This window comes from Gorilla gorilla, chromosome 3 (genome assembly GCF_029281585.2).
Source record: "Gorilla gorilla gorilla isolate KB3781 chromosome 3, NHGRI_mGorGor1-v2.1_pri, whole genome shotgun sequence".
NCBI classification, from domain to species: Eukaryota; Metazoa; Chordata; class Mammalia; order Primates; family Hominidae; genus Gorilla; species Gorilla gorilla.
In genome coordinates, this window is record NC_073227.2 from 10,549,826 (window position 1) to 10,562,063 (window position 12,238).

The 12,238-nt window shown below is 54.0% G+C and overlaps 2 protein-coding genes and 1 non-coding gene across 16 annotated transcripts in view; 2 read left to right on the forward strand and 1 right to left on the reverse strand.

Moving 5' to 3' along the window:
- Positions 1-9,483, forward strand: part of NSD2 (nuclear receptor binding SET domain protein 2) — a 110,561-nt gene extending 101,078 nt beyond the window's left edge. For all 9 annotated transcript variants that reach the window (XM_031010396.3, XM_031010397.3, XM_031010398.3 and 6 more), the window contains 4 exons: positions 2,170-2,311; positions 2,601-2,707; positions 3,783-3,987; positions 5,937-9,483. In XM_031010396.3, coding sequence (XP_030866256.1) covers positions 2,170-2,311; positions 2,601-2,707; positions 3,783-3,987; positions 5,937-6,208 — 726 coding nt within the window. In that variant the 3' untranslated portion in view covers positions 6,209-9,483. The remainder of the gene's footprint in view (positions 1-2,169; positions 2,312-2,600; positions 2,708-3,782; positions 3,988-5,936) is intronic.
- Positions 1,943-2,067, forward strand: LOC115934468 (small Cajal body-specific RNA 23). The gene has a single exon (XR_004070261.1).
- Positions 9,484-9,996: 513 nt separating the features above from the next.
- Positions 9,997-12,238, reverse strand: part of NELFA (negative elongation factor complex member A) — a 59,569-nt gene continuing 57,327 nt past the window's right edge. For all 6 annotated transcript variants that reach the window (XM_063705083.1, XM_063705082.1, XM_055384358.2 and 3 more), the window contains 4 exons: positions 12,069-12,180; positions 11,111-11,376; positions 10,859-10,958; positions 9,997-10,766 (listed from right to left, as the gene is read on the reverse strand). In XM_063705083.1, coding sequence (XP_063561153.1) covers positions 10,582-10,766; positions 10,859-10,958; positions 11,111-11,376; positions 12,069-12,180 — 663 coding nt within the window. In that variant the 3' untranslated portion in view covers positions 9,997-10,581. The remainder of the gene's footprint in view (positions 10,767-10,858; positions 10,959-11,110; positions 11,377-12,068; positions 12,181-12,238) is intronic.

A 12,238-nucleotide genomic window follows, 5' to 3' on the forward strand; every position in this document is an offset into this window, starting at 1 on the left:
GAAAAGCTGCGTGCAACTACTCAGCAAACCGAAAACGCATGAAGCAAAAGGGTAAAATAGTTGCATAAGGCGGAGGCAGTTTTGTGAGAAAAGACATTGTGCACGGAAGATTCCAGTGGGAGCTGGGAAGCTATGGGAAAGTTTTTGACACATTTTTTTTTCTTTTTGGAGATGGAGTCTCACTCTGTCGCCTAGGCTGGAGTTCAGTGGCACAGTCTCAGCTCACTGCAGCCTCTGCCTCACAGGTTCAAGCCATTCTCCTGCCTCAGCCTCCCGAGTAACTGGGATTACCGGTGCCCACCACCATACCTGGCTAATTTTTTGTATTTTTAGTAGAGACAGTTTCACCATGTTGGCCAGGCTGGTTTCGAATTCCTGGCCTCAAGTGATCCTTGGCCTCCCAAAGTACTGGGATTATAGGTGTGAGCCACCGCGCCCAGCTGACATATTGTTATAAAGGGGTCTGATGTTTGGAATATCTAGGGAACATCTGTAAGTCAGTTAAGATAAATAAAACAGGGTCAAGACATGGCGGGCAACCCACAGATGAAAACTGGCCCGATAAGAAGGAAGTGGCACCAGGCCCTGCTGGTAATGGTAGGAATGTAGGTTAGACACGGTGCTGCCAGGCGTCAGAGGCTGGGTTGTCCTGTTGGCATTGGTGGCATGTCCCATGTGCATGCCCCGTGCTGTCCTCGTCCCCAGTGCCCTGCAGAAGTGGTGTGCATGCCAACGTGCACATCAGCACCGCGGCTCAGCGCGTCATGACAAAGCATCTGCAGAGGGCGGATAAGCACCCCCACTTCTGTGTTGAAGAGTGGCACTCTGGGTTGATTAGTGCATTTTATTATTGTGAAAAGCACCTTGCAGAGAACCACATTCTGGTACAATTTCTGGTTTTAAAGGGTGGCCTGTGTGGGTATGTAGAAAGGACAGGGGGCCAGCGGTCCCAGACAGGGGCACCCTGGGAGATTGCACCAGGGCTGGGTGCGTGGGCAGTTGTGTCAGAGGCGGCGTGTGAATAGTGATTCCGAAGCCTGCTGCTTCCTGGGACCATGTTTATCCCAGTGTTTATCCCTGTTCACACACGTGGTTTTGTTTGAACACGTGACTGTTACGCTTTATGTGGCCTTTTGATTTTTCCCCACGCAGTTGTGCGGTGGATCTGGCGGCTCCTCAGGTGGAGGCCGGGGCCGTCCGTTCCCTGCTGCTGGGTGGAGATGTTGTCTCCAGTTCCTGCCTTTGGCCTCCAGGCACCTGGATTTCAGTGGGTCAGTTCTAGGCCACATTGTGCTTGCATTTGTGATTCCCATGGCCCTTATCAGGTTGCTGTCTCGAAAGCCTTCCTGCCAGCCCTGCAGCCACCCCCTCATCTCAGCCAACGTCACATCAGCACCATGGGTGCAAAGTCAGAGCTCACTGTCACTCTGATCTGCATTTCTCCACCTCTGCCTGGATTTGCTCTTTGGGAATTGTTTCTTTGCATCCTTTGCTGGTTTTTCGGTTGGGTGAGTCTTTTTTTTTTTTTTTTTTTGAGATGGAGTTTTGCTTTTGTTGCCCAGGCTGGAGTGCAGTGGCACGATTTCCACTCTCTGTAACCTCCGCCTCCCGGGTTCAAGTGATTCTCCTGCCTCAGCCTCCCGAGTAGCTGAGATTACAGGCACCCACCACCACGCCCAGCTAATTTTTTTTGTATTTTTAGTAGAGATGGGGGTTCACCATGTTGGCTAGTCTGGTCTCAAATTCCTGACCTCAGGTGATCTGCCCGCTTCAGCCTCCCAAAGTGCTGGGATTACAGGCGTGAGCCACTGCGCCCAGCCAGGGTGAGTCTTGTTCTTGTCCTTGAGTGCCACTTGGCTATGCTGTTGGTGCTGACCTTAGCTCCCTTGTTTGCCATCATGGAGGATGCTGGGAGCTCCAGCTCCCTGTCCTGTCCTCCCCGGCGCTCACTAAGGCTCGGTCCTCTCCACGTGGTCCTGACCTGTCCTCTGTGAGCAAGAGAAACAGGACTGGTTTGGGGGTGTCCTGTCTCAGTGGACACAGGACACCACGGTTTTCAGTACAACAAGGAACACAACTTGTTCAATGTGCTTTATGATGGTGAAAATTCCCTTTAAAAATAACATGCGATTGCTAACACTTGACCTCATATATCATTTGACCTTACAGGACCGTATAATAGACGCTGGCCCCAAAGGAAACTACTCTCGATTTATGAATCACAGCTGCCAGCCCAACTGTGAGACCCTCAAGTGGACAGTGAATGGGGACACTCGTGTGGGCCTGTTTGCCGTCTGTGACATTCCTGCAGGTACAAGCTCTGGGGACCCTGCTTGGGGCTCCTGGCTATGGGGGCAGAGTGGCCATTGCTGAGAGCTGCATGGGGCTGGACTGGAAAGGCTCTGGGGGAGGTGGGTGCTGATGTGGAGTCTCTTTTGGTTTGAATATCTCTTTTACCAAGCAAAACTGAAAGGCCATGGATCAAGCCAGTACAGATACAAAAATAATAAGAGTATTTTTATTGACCTAATACATGCCCCTTAGCTTTTGAAGAGAAAGGCAGGTGTTTCCAATTTGGTGTCTGTCGTCTCTTCTCCCAGGGACGGAGCTGACTTTTAACTACAACCTCGATTGTCTGGGCAATGAAAAAACGGTCTGCCGGTGTGGAGCCTCCAATTGCAGTGGATTCCTCGGGGATAGACCAAAGGTAAGGCTGTGGCGCCCTCCTTCCCCCCAGGCTCTGTGTTGGCATTTTGCACTCCTGGAGACATGTGCCCCCCGTGAACAGCGGCTTCCTCCAGGCTGGCTTGTTGCTGGGACAGGTGGGAGCAAGTTCCCTGCTGTGGGCTGGGGAGGACGGCTCTCAACAAAGGCCAGTCGTTAAGAGTTCCTCACTGAACGTGTTTCCTGGGGCTGCCAGAACAATGCCCCCACAGACGCGTGGTTTCGCAGTTCTGGGTGTGGGCAGGGCCGTGCGCCCTCTGAAGGTTCCTTGGGAGGCTCTTTCCCAGGCCTGTCTCCCGTTCCTGGTGGCGGCTACAGTCCTTGCTGCTCCTTGGCTTGTAGCAGCACCGCCCAACCATTCTCCCTGCGAACATGACTGTTGACTTGCCCTTCTTATAAGAGCACTGGTCCTGTTGACTTAGGGCCTGCCCTGCTACCGTGTGACCCCATCTTAACAGATCTCATTGACAATGACCCTATTTCCAAATACAGCCACCTTCCAAGGTTCCAGGAAGGACAGAGATTTGGGGGGGCACTCTTGCACCCCTTCCCTGTGCTGTGTAGAACCTGGGCCTGAAAGCCTGGCGGTGGCACCAGCTCGGCCCTGAGCCAGTGTCTGTCCTCAGCCGTGTTGCTGAGGATGGTCGCTGCCCTCAGGTCACTGCCGCCCACCTGTGCCCACGTTCCTGTGGAATTTCCTAATGAGGAGACCCTGGGTGGCGGGCGGGAGCTGTTCTGCCTGTGGTGGCCTCCTTTGCCAGTGGGTCCCATCAGCAGATCCCAGAGCTGTGTGTCTGCTGAGATGCTGCTGAGATGCGTCATTGCAGGCTTCCGACAAAGCTCACTCTAGTCGTAGTCTTTGTTCAGCTTTTTCACGCTGAGTCGAGTGAGTCTAAGGATGTCTGGGGAGCACGAGGAGGACACTCCTCTCCTCTCCTCTTAATGTTGGGCACCTGCAGAGATCTCTGAAGTTCCTGGATCGTAGCTCGCTCTTCTGCCCTATTTGCTTCAGCCTGTGTAATTCTTTCCGGTGATCTGTGCTTAATTCTTGACTCTAGACCTCGACGACCCTTTCATCAGAGGAAAAGGGCAAAAAGACCAAGAAGAAAACGAGGCGGCGCAGAGCAAAAGGGGAAGGGAAGAGGCAGTCAGAGGACGAGTGCTTCCGCTGTGGTGATGGCGGGCAGCTGGTGCTGTGTGACCGCAAGTTCTGCACCAAGGCCTACCACCTGTCCTGCCTGGGCCTTGGCAAGCGGCCCTTCGGTGGGTGTGCAGACTCGCGGTGGCTTGGGGCTGTGTCTGTGTGGCAGGCTCCTGATGGCGGCTGCTGACGCTCTTCCTGCTGACCGGGCCTCATCTGGGTGCAGGCGCATCAGGCGCTCATGCAGCGAAGGCCCTGATCCAGGGTGGCAGAGCCTTTCTTTGTTCCACCAGCCGCACATTCTAGATCTCTGCATCGAGCAGAGAAGATATGTGGTGACGGAGTAGCCCCTGGAACCTCCAGGAGGGATTCAGGCAGCCCAAGGCCCAGCTGCAGAATTGGGGCCCTCATCCATGCTGTGGGGGCGGGGCGGCCAGGAAGGAGGCGACGCTGGGAACTAAAGCCCCTCCTAGGAGAAAGGCCTCTACAGCAGCGTCTCCCTGGCAGCCCAGAGGGGCCTGGCCTGGCTGCACTACAGTGGGAATGGAGGGGCCCAGAGCCCCTGTCCTGGATGTGCAGGGCAGGCTGTCCCCAGAGGTGGCGCTGTGCACCAGGAGGCTCCGCTGCTTGACGAAGGAGCTGCAGCTCTGGCTCTGTTTGAAGGGAAGTAGAGTGGGCTTCACCTTCCAGCACCCGCATTTCAGAGATGACAGGCGCCAGTGGGAAAACAGTAGCGTCTTGTTCCACTTGGTGATGAGACAGTCTGAGAAATGGGTTGTGAGATGACTCTGGTGCTGCGCAGACATCATGGTTCACACCTAAGGGTGCAGCCACCTCCGTTACAATCTTGCAGTGTGTCACCATGGGGCTCTTGACTGTGTGGAATCACAGAAGAAAAATTAAAAGGCCCTTACCCAAAACAAGAAACCAAAAAGAGGCCAGGTGCGGGGGCTAATGCCTGTAATCCCAGTACTTTGGGAGGCCAAGGTGAGCAGATCACCTGAGGTCAGGAGTTCGAGACCAGTCTGACCAACATGGTGAAACCCTGTCTCTACTAAAAATACAAAAATTAGACTGGTGTGGTGGCATGCACCTGTAATCCCAGCTATTCGGGAGGCTGAGGCAGGAGAAATGCTTGAACCCGGGAGGCAGAGGTTGCAGTGAGCCAAGATTGCAGAAAGCTGAGATAGCGCCATTGCACTCCAGCCTGGGCGACAGAGCAAGACTCCACCCCCAAAAAAAAAACCAAACAAACAAAAACAGAACTATAAAAATAAAATCCAGGCCAGGCACAGTGGCTCATGCCTCTAATCCCAGCACTTCTGAGAGGCCAAGGTGGATGGATCACTTGAGGTCAGGAATTCGAGAGCAGCCTGGCCAACATGGTGAAACCTCATCTCTACTAAACATAGAAAAATTAGCTGGTCGTGGTGGCGGGCGCCTGTAATCCTGGCTACTCGGAAGGGTGAGGCAGCAGAATCACTTGAACCCAAGAGACGGAGGCTGCAGTAAGCCAAGATTGTGCCACTGCTCTCCAGCCTGGGCGACAGAGCTAGACTCCATCTCAAAAAAAAAGAATTCAGATATTTGTGTAAGAACATTTTTGTATGGTAAAGATGACACACCATAGAGAAAAGTGTTGGCCATGGGTGCGAGGGTGGTCCCTAACCTGAGAGAGCCTTTACAGAGTCATGCCAGAAAGATGAATACCCAAGTTGAAAATCAGTCCCTTGGGAGAGGGCAGGTCACATGGAAATGAGCACAGCAGCCCCTGCCTGTCCACGCCGGGCTGGGGGACACTCCTGCACCTGGCACAGCTCCTCTCAGTTGCTGAAACATAAAGAGACGCTAACAGGTGGTCCTTAGGGGCCTGGCAGGTACTGTGGAGTCAACAGGCCTGGCCAGGGAGCCCGGCCGGGCTGTCGTAGACAGTTGTCTGCCTCCTGTTCTCTGGAGCCAGCACTATTTTGTGTTCATTTGACCTGACAGTTATAAGTCATCTTCAACCATGATAATGTTGAAGTCGTGATTCCATCACTTCTGTGTGCTCATATCTTGTGTTCTGTTGCAGGGAAGTGGGAATGTCCTTGGCATCATTGTGACGTGTGTGGCAAACCTTCGACTTCATTTTGCCACCTGTGCCCCAATTCGTTCTGTAAGGAGCACCAGGACGGGACAGCCTTCAGCTGCACCCCGGACGGGCGGTCCTACTGCTGTGAGCATGACTTAGGGGCGGCATCGGTCAGAAGCACCAAGACTGAGAAGCCCCCGCCAGAGCCAGGGAAGCCGAAGGGGAAGAGGCGGCGGCGGAGGGGCTGGCGGAGAGTCACAGAGGGCAAATAGCGCCAGGCAGCAGCTTGGCCGGATCCAGGGGCGGTGCAGGGCGGCCGGCCCTGCCTGCGGGAGAGGGCGAGCATGAACTGGCCCAGAGGACCCAGCTCGAGCCGCCAGGACACAGACGTACAGGCCTCCTCGGGAGGGAGCGCCTCCCCACCACTGAGCCATCCTCCGCAGCATCCGCTGCGTCTGCACTGATGACCGTCTGAGCCCAGCTCAGCGTTCCTGGACAAACAGCCTCACTCCTCAGCGTTACCGCCACACTTGAATTTCTCCGAATGTCAAGGTTCCCTCCCACTCTATTTTTTTAGGTTAAAGTTAATTGGCATATGGAATGTTTTAATCTCCTCTGAAATGTGTAGCGTAGGCTTTTCCCAAGGGTCGCTAGAAACTCGGCTTCGCGTTGCCCCCTTTCCGGCTTTCAGCGCCGTCGCCACTTAGGAGAGGCTGGGTGAGGCCCGTGTGAGGACTGACCCTGGATTCCTCGAAACTGCCATTGTGATCATTACTCTGCTCTTTGGAAATGGCTATATCATTTTTTTGTACTAATGTGAATTGTTCCTCAGAAATGCTTCTTTTCCATCCTAGTGAGAAGCTGGCCCTGCAGGTGGTGGCAGCAATGGTGTTAAGATTTCCTCCCGTAGTGTTTTCTCCTCATGGATTTGAATGAAATGCCAATAACACGTCCACTTTCAACGTGTAGTTTACGCGGAGCACTTTCGAGGCCTGGCCGGGTTGGGCCTACTTCTCACCTGGGCCTATCTTCTGAACTCGCTAGGTTCTTATCAACATTTGGGGGAGAACTTTGTATATTTTTTTCATTTGGCTTTTCTTTACCAGTTTCTGATTTTTATTCTCAATATATTTTTGCTAAACCTATTTCACAAATCACCACCGACTGAAGTGTGTGTTTACTGATGCGGCCCTGAGCTCCATGGCGAAAGGAGTGACTTTGCAGGGCGTGAGACCGCAGTCTGCTTAGAGCACAGGAAGTGACAACTTAGGGAGCCCTGTAGGGCGCTGCAGGCCCCGGGGACGCCAGCACGTGGGTCTAAAGAGAGACGGAGTCTAGCTCTCCTGCCACCCAGAGTGGCTTCCATCTCAGCACTCTGTGGGTCTGGTGATGGAAGATGCAGACTCTGCTGATCACATGTGCCCTCTGCCAGGGCACCTACTGAGAGGTGTGGTCCTGGGGGTGGAGGCCTGCCTGGCAGGTGTGCGTGCCTCGTCCGTGTGTTATGGGCACTGGGCTAGGCCAGGTATGACACCCACTCTCCTGTGAGATTTCACTTCAGTTTTTAAAAGGTCCAGTTCTACAGTGAGACCTATCTGAGTACTACATATGTTTTAAGACTTGGTTCTTTTTTTGAGGGATCCTTGACCCTGGGAAGTCTGGAGCACCCTGAGAAGGGGGCACCATGTGTGCCTTTGCCCACGTGTCCTGAGGGGCTGCTTGTCTGGGAGAGAGGGAGAGAACATTCAGCAGCAGGTGCTTTTTTATGGCCTTTTCTTAAAATAACCTAAGGAGGACACATCCATCTTGCAGAGAAGTTTACAAAACTCCCCTTGAAAACTGCTGCTGAGGCTCCTGTTAAATTTTCTGTGGCATCTTTTATGCCTTGGTAAAAACTGCAGTGTCTTTGGACCTGAGAGTGGCTACTCCGTGGTTTTGCGACCTGTAAGCGTGGGGTTCAGGGGTGTGTGGCCCTGCAGGGTCCCACACCTCCCTGAGCACTGACTGGAAGTTTCACTGGCTGGTGGCTGTCCCTTCTCCCATCAGGGTCCCCAGCAAAGTTAACTACACAGAGGACCCAGGGGAAACGAGCTGTGTAGCCACTGACTTGCTCGCGCACCTGTGGCCTCTGAGGTGCACTCGCCGGTTAAGACAGGGTGGGAGTGCTTTCCAGTTCAGACTCTAACTTCTCCCAAACTGTCCTAAGAAAATACTGGATCGGCTCATAGATTTATGCTCCTTATGCCCTAACTTGGAAGGTTGTTCTAGGGACAGGCCGGGCAATGTCCCCACACACCTTAGAGTCTAAGGCCCCAGGGCCCCGCTGTCACTTGCCCAAAAGATCCCTTCCGGCAGGTAAGGGACGAACAATGCTTACGTCAAAACAGCAGAATCGGCTTTGCAGTGCACTTTGGGGAGCATATATTAACTTATTTTTGTGTTGGACAGTAGTGAAATCTTGTGATTTTTAATCGCTTTGATAATACTTCCAAATTTTATGATTTTTCTGAAGGAAATAATGCAAACATTTTAAATATGGTTCCTCCCCCTTTCCAAAAACTGTTAAACTAATGAGCAAGTAACACTAACTTTGAATGTCTCTACAATACCCGTTGATAACTCGGTGGAGCCAGGCTTTGGGGTAGCGGCCGTGAGCTTGCAGGGTTTCTCGCCACTGGGGCTGACCAGGCCCCCAGCTGTGACCGTGGGTGTGGTTGGCTCTCGGCCCTGCCCAGCTTTGTTCTGAGGACGTGGTGACTTCCTGAACATCAGCTTCAATCCTTCGTCATTAATGTGAGGCAAAACACAAAAACCGCCCCAATCCCTCAGGATTCCTTGGCATCTGAAACCAGCATCTGCACCTAAACCCATACCCACCCGTGTGTGCCCACAGGGGGATGTGTCCGAATGGGCAGCTTAAAATGTGGTCACCTGTGGGGGAAACTCTTCAGGCACCTGAAGTGAGAACCCAGCTGTCCGTCCTCAGGCCAGCCTTCCGGTGACACCCGTCCGTGGCTGTCTGGGTCCCCTTCGCAGTGTTTGTCTGTCTTGACATCTAAACCCTGGCGTGTGCAGTGCCCATCTTCCAGAACTACCTTATTTTCCAGAAGTAAACCTGTTTTATAATTCAAGTTAATGCAAATGACTGTCAGTTGCCAAATATCTTGATCCTATGAGTGTAGTTGATGACTGTTAGTCAGTAGAGTAAAATGCTGTGTCCACGGGGTGTCACAGCCTCACCATACCCTGTTGAGGTGTGAAATGCCCCGTCAGAAATTAAATACAAACTTAAATGTGCCTATTGGTGTCTAAACTTCATACAATGTAAGGTCAGATTCCTTTTAGGAATACTGGGTGCTGTCACCAGGTTTGATAGTTAGACTTAAAAACTTGAAATTCACTTTTGGGGGGGAGGGATATACTGAAATAGAGAGTTGAGACTTGCCAGTTGGGGGAAAATAGCATTTAAAATGGAAAGCTGTGTTTGGAAAATTGTGTATGAGTATTTTTGTATTAAAAACATTTTAAAGGCTTTTTTCTTAACTTATTTTATATGGGATTGTTTGATTTTGTTTCCAGTTACTTTGAATTGCAAAGCATCGGGTGTGGCACTGATGCCTCCGATGGGTGGGGCTCCCTGTCCTGACTGTGTCATTTTGCCTTTGACCTGACCCGCTGGGGAGAGGCAGTGCCACCTTGGGAAGTATGACAAATACTGGAAATAGCAGGCATAACTGACTTTGGAAAAATGCTTTCTTCTTTCAGAAATAAATAATTTGCTTCCCAAATTCCCATTAAGGGTGAAATGGTCTAGAGAGAAGGAACCACTGCTGTCCCCCAGCCCTGCAGTCAGCTGAGCCGGGTGGTCCCCAGGCCCACAGCCAAGTAAGTAAGTCAAGGGAGTACCCCGAGGGCTGATCCTACCTGTTCCCCACCCTGTGGGCCAGGGTGTCCTAGGAAGCCCCCAGCCCTGGCCCACCCCGTCCTGACAGCCGCCTAGGGAGGGACTGGGTCCCCGGAGCAGGGAGGACAAGCTGGCCCCAAACACAGCTATGGTGGCTTTCTTTAGAAAAGCTCAACTTTAATGGTTCAGATAGTTTTACAATGAAAATAGGTACCCAAAGACTGTCTTAAATGTCCACAACTATACAAAAGATGAATACAAAACTCCCAGGCAGGCACAGGCAGGGGACAAGGCCCACCGTCTCCCACGCTCTGGTGTTGGGTGTCCCTGCCGCACCCCCAGTACCACCATGCCACCTTGGTCCCCTCAACCCTGGGGGTAGGAGGGCACTGCCCCAGCGAGGGAAAATAGAAAAGATTTTAAAAAGTAAGAGTCTAACAGGCAGAGCTGTCACTAAAATTAGGAAGTTGTAACTTTTTTGGTTAACTTACTACATTCAAAAATGTAACGTTGAGTCCAAAAAGTGTCTTAAATCACACAAAAAAGAACCCATATTAAAATTTTAAAAATAAGCCCCAAACACCCCAGAGAAATGCATCCAGAACTTAAAACAGGCTGGGTCAGCAGCAGGGCGGCGGCTGGGGGACCTCGGGGGCTAGGTGTCCGCCATCCGGTTACTTTAAGCCGGCAAAGCCATCGTCCCGTGGACCCAAGTGACGGCCAGCTGTGAGGCAGGTGGCCCTAGGACACATTGGTCATGGGCTTGTACTTCTTGAAGCGCGTCCACTGGCCCGTGGCATAGTTCATCTCAAACACTGTGTCCACCAGCATGGTTGTGCTACCCTGGCCGTCCGCCTTGGGCAGGTCCTCCGTGTGCTCGCTCAGCTTGATCTGGATCACGTCCCCCTGCTCCTGGCACGGGTTCTCTGCAGAGAGCAGGAGCTGCTGGGTGGGTGTCTGGGGGCACCTGCCCCCAACCCGGCCCAGTGCACCCCCAGGCCCTGCCTTGTGAACATACCTCGGGAGCCGGCCATGAAGCCCAGGATGAGGGCCTTCTCGGGCCGCGTGACTTTGTTGGCCGTCTTGAACATCTCCTGGGCAGCGAACATCTGCTCTCTCTACAGGGGGGAGAGGGGTGTGGGTGCCAGGGCCCTGCCAGGACCACCTCCTGCATCCCCCTGCAGGCACTGTGGCACCCCCACGCTAGGGGAGGTGGCCAGGGCCGTACCACCTACCTGGTGGCCTGTGGGCCCTGCCAGGGTACACCTACCGTGAGGGACAGGTTCTTCTTAGGCTGCTGCTGAGCAGGGGCCTGGGTCTGCGGGGCCACCATGGCAACCGGGGGTGTCTGAGTGGTAGGGGCGACAGCCGGAGGTGTGGTGGGTGTCAGAGGCGAGGTGGGCGCCGCAGGCGTGGGTGTGGCAGGGCTCAGGCTGCTGTTGTACATGGGCGCCCGCTGCTTGAACTGCGCTGGCAACGTGGGGCTCGGGGCGCTGGGCTCCTCTGGTGGGCGGCTGGCTTCCCGGGAAGATGGGGCTGCAAGTAGACCGGGGCCTGGTGAGGGGGCTGGACCCCCACCCTGTTCCCAAACCCTAGTGCTCCTGGAGGTGACAGGCTCAGCTCCCCTTCTCTGTCCTGCTACCCTCTGACAAGAACTCCCTGTGGCCCCCAGCCAAGGCACAGGCCCCAGGAGCCCCAGCCAGAGGAACAAGGCCAGTGGTCTCAGGCCTTTCCAGACTCGCAGATAAGATGTCTGGACTCTGGCCAGCTGCTGGCCTGCAGAAGGTCCCCATACCGTAGGCACTGGTGGGAAGACAGGAAGGCTGTATCCTCAAGCCCCTTGGGCCCAGGACCTGGCCTGAGGTGCTGTGAGCCTGGCAGTGCCCTCCGTCTGGGAGGGGACGGCTCTCAGCTCCCCTCCCGCCTACCCAGCAACAAGAGCTGGGTCACGTGACAGAAGACCCTTTCAAACCCAATCCCCCCTGCCGTGTCCCCTGGGGCGGCTGCCTGTCTGTGCCCAGGACGGGCAGGGTGGGGCAAAGCAGCTGGTTTATGTCTTGGAGCTCAAGCTGACCAGCGGGGCATCTGCCCCCAGCAGATTCTGGCTGAGGCAGAAGGGGGACAACAGAGATGCAGGAGTGAGAACCGCAGCCCTGGCAGCGCCCGTGGGCAAGGCCATGTCCTGGCAGGCAGCTTGGCTGGTTCCAGGCTGGGGCCAGCAGACTCACCTGGGGGCGTCTCGGAGCTGGGGATGTAGGAGGAGGCGGGAACCACGCTGGGCGTGGAGGGAAGGTAGCTCGTGGAGGGCAGCGCAGGCTCATTGTTCAGGGACCCAAGTTTCTGGAACACAGAGTTTAAGGTTCCTTCCAGAAGAAGCCATGCTTCCGGCATGTGCTAA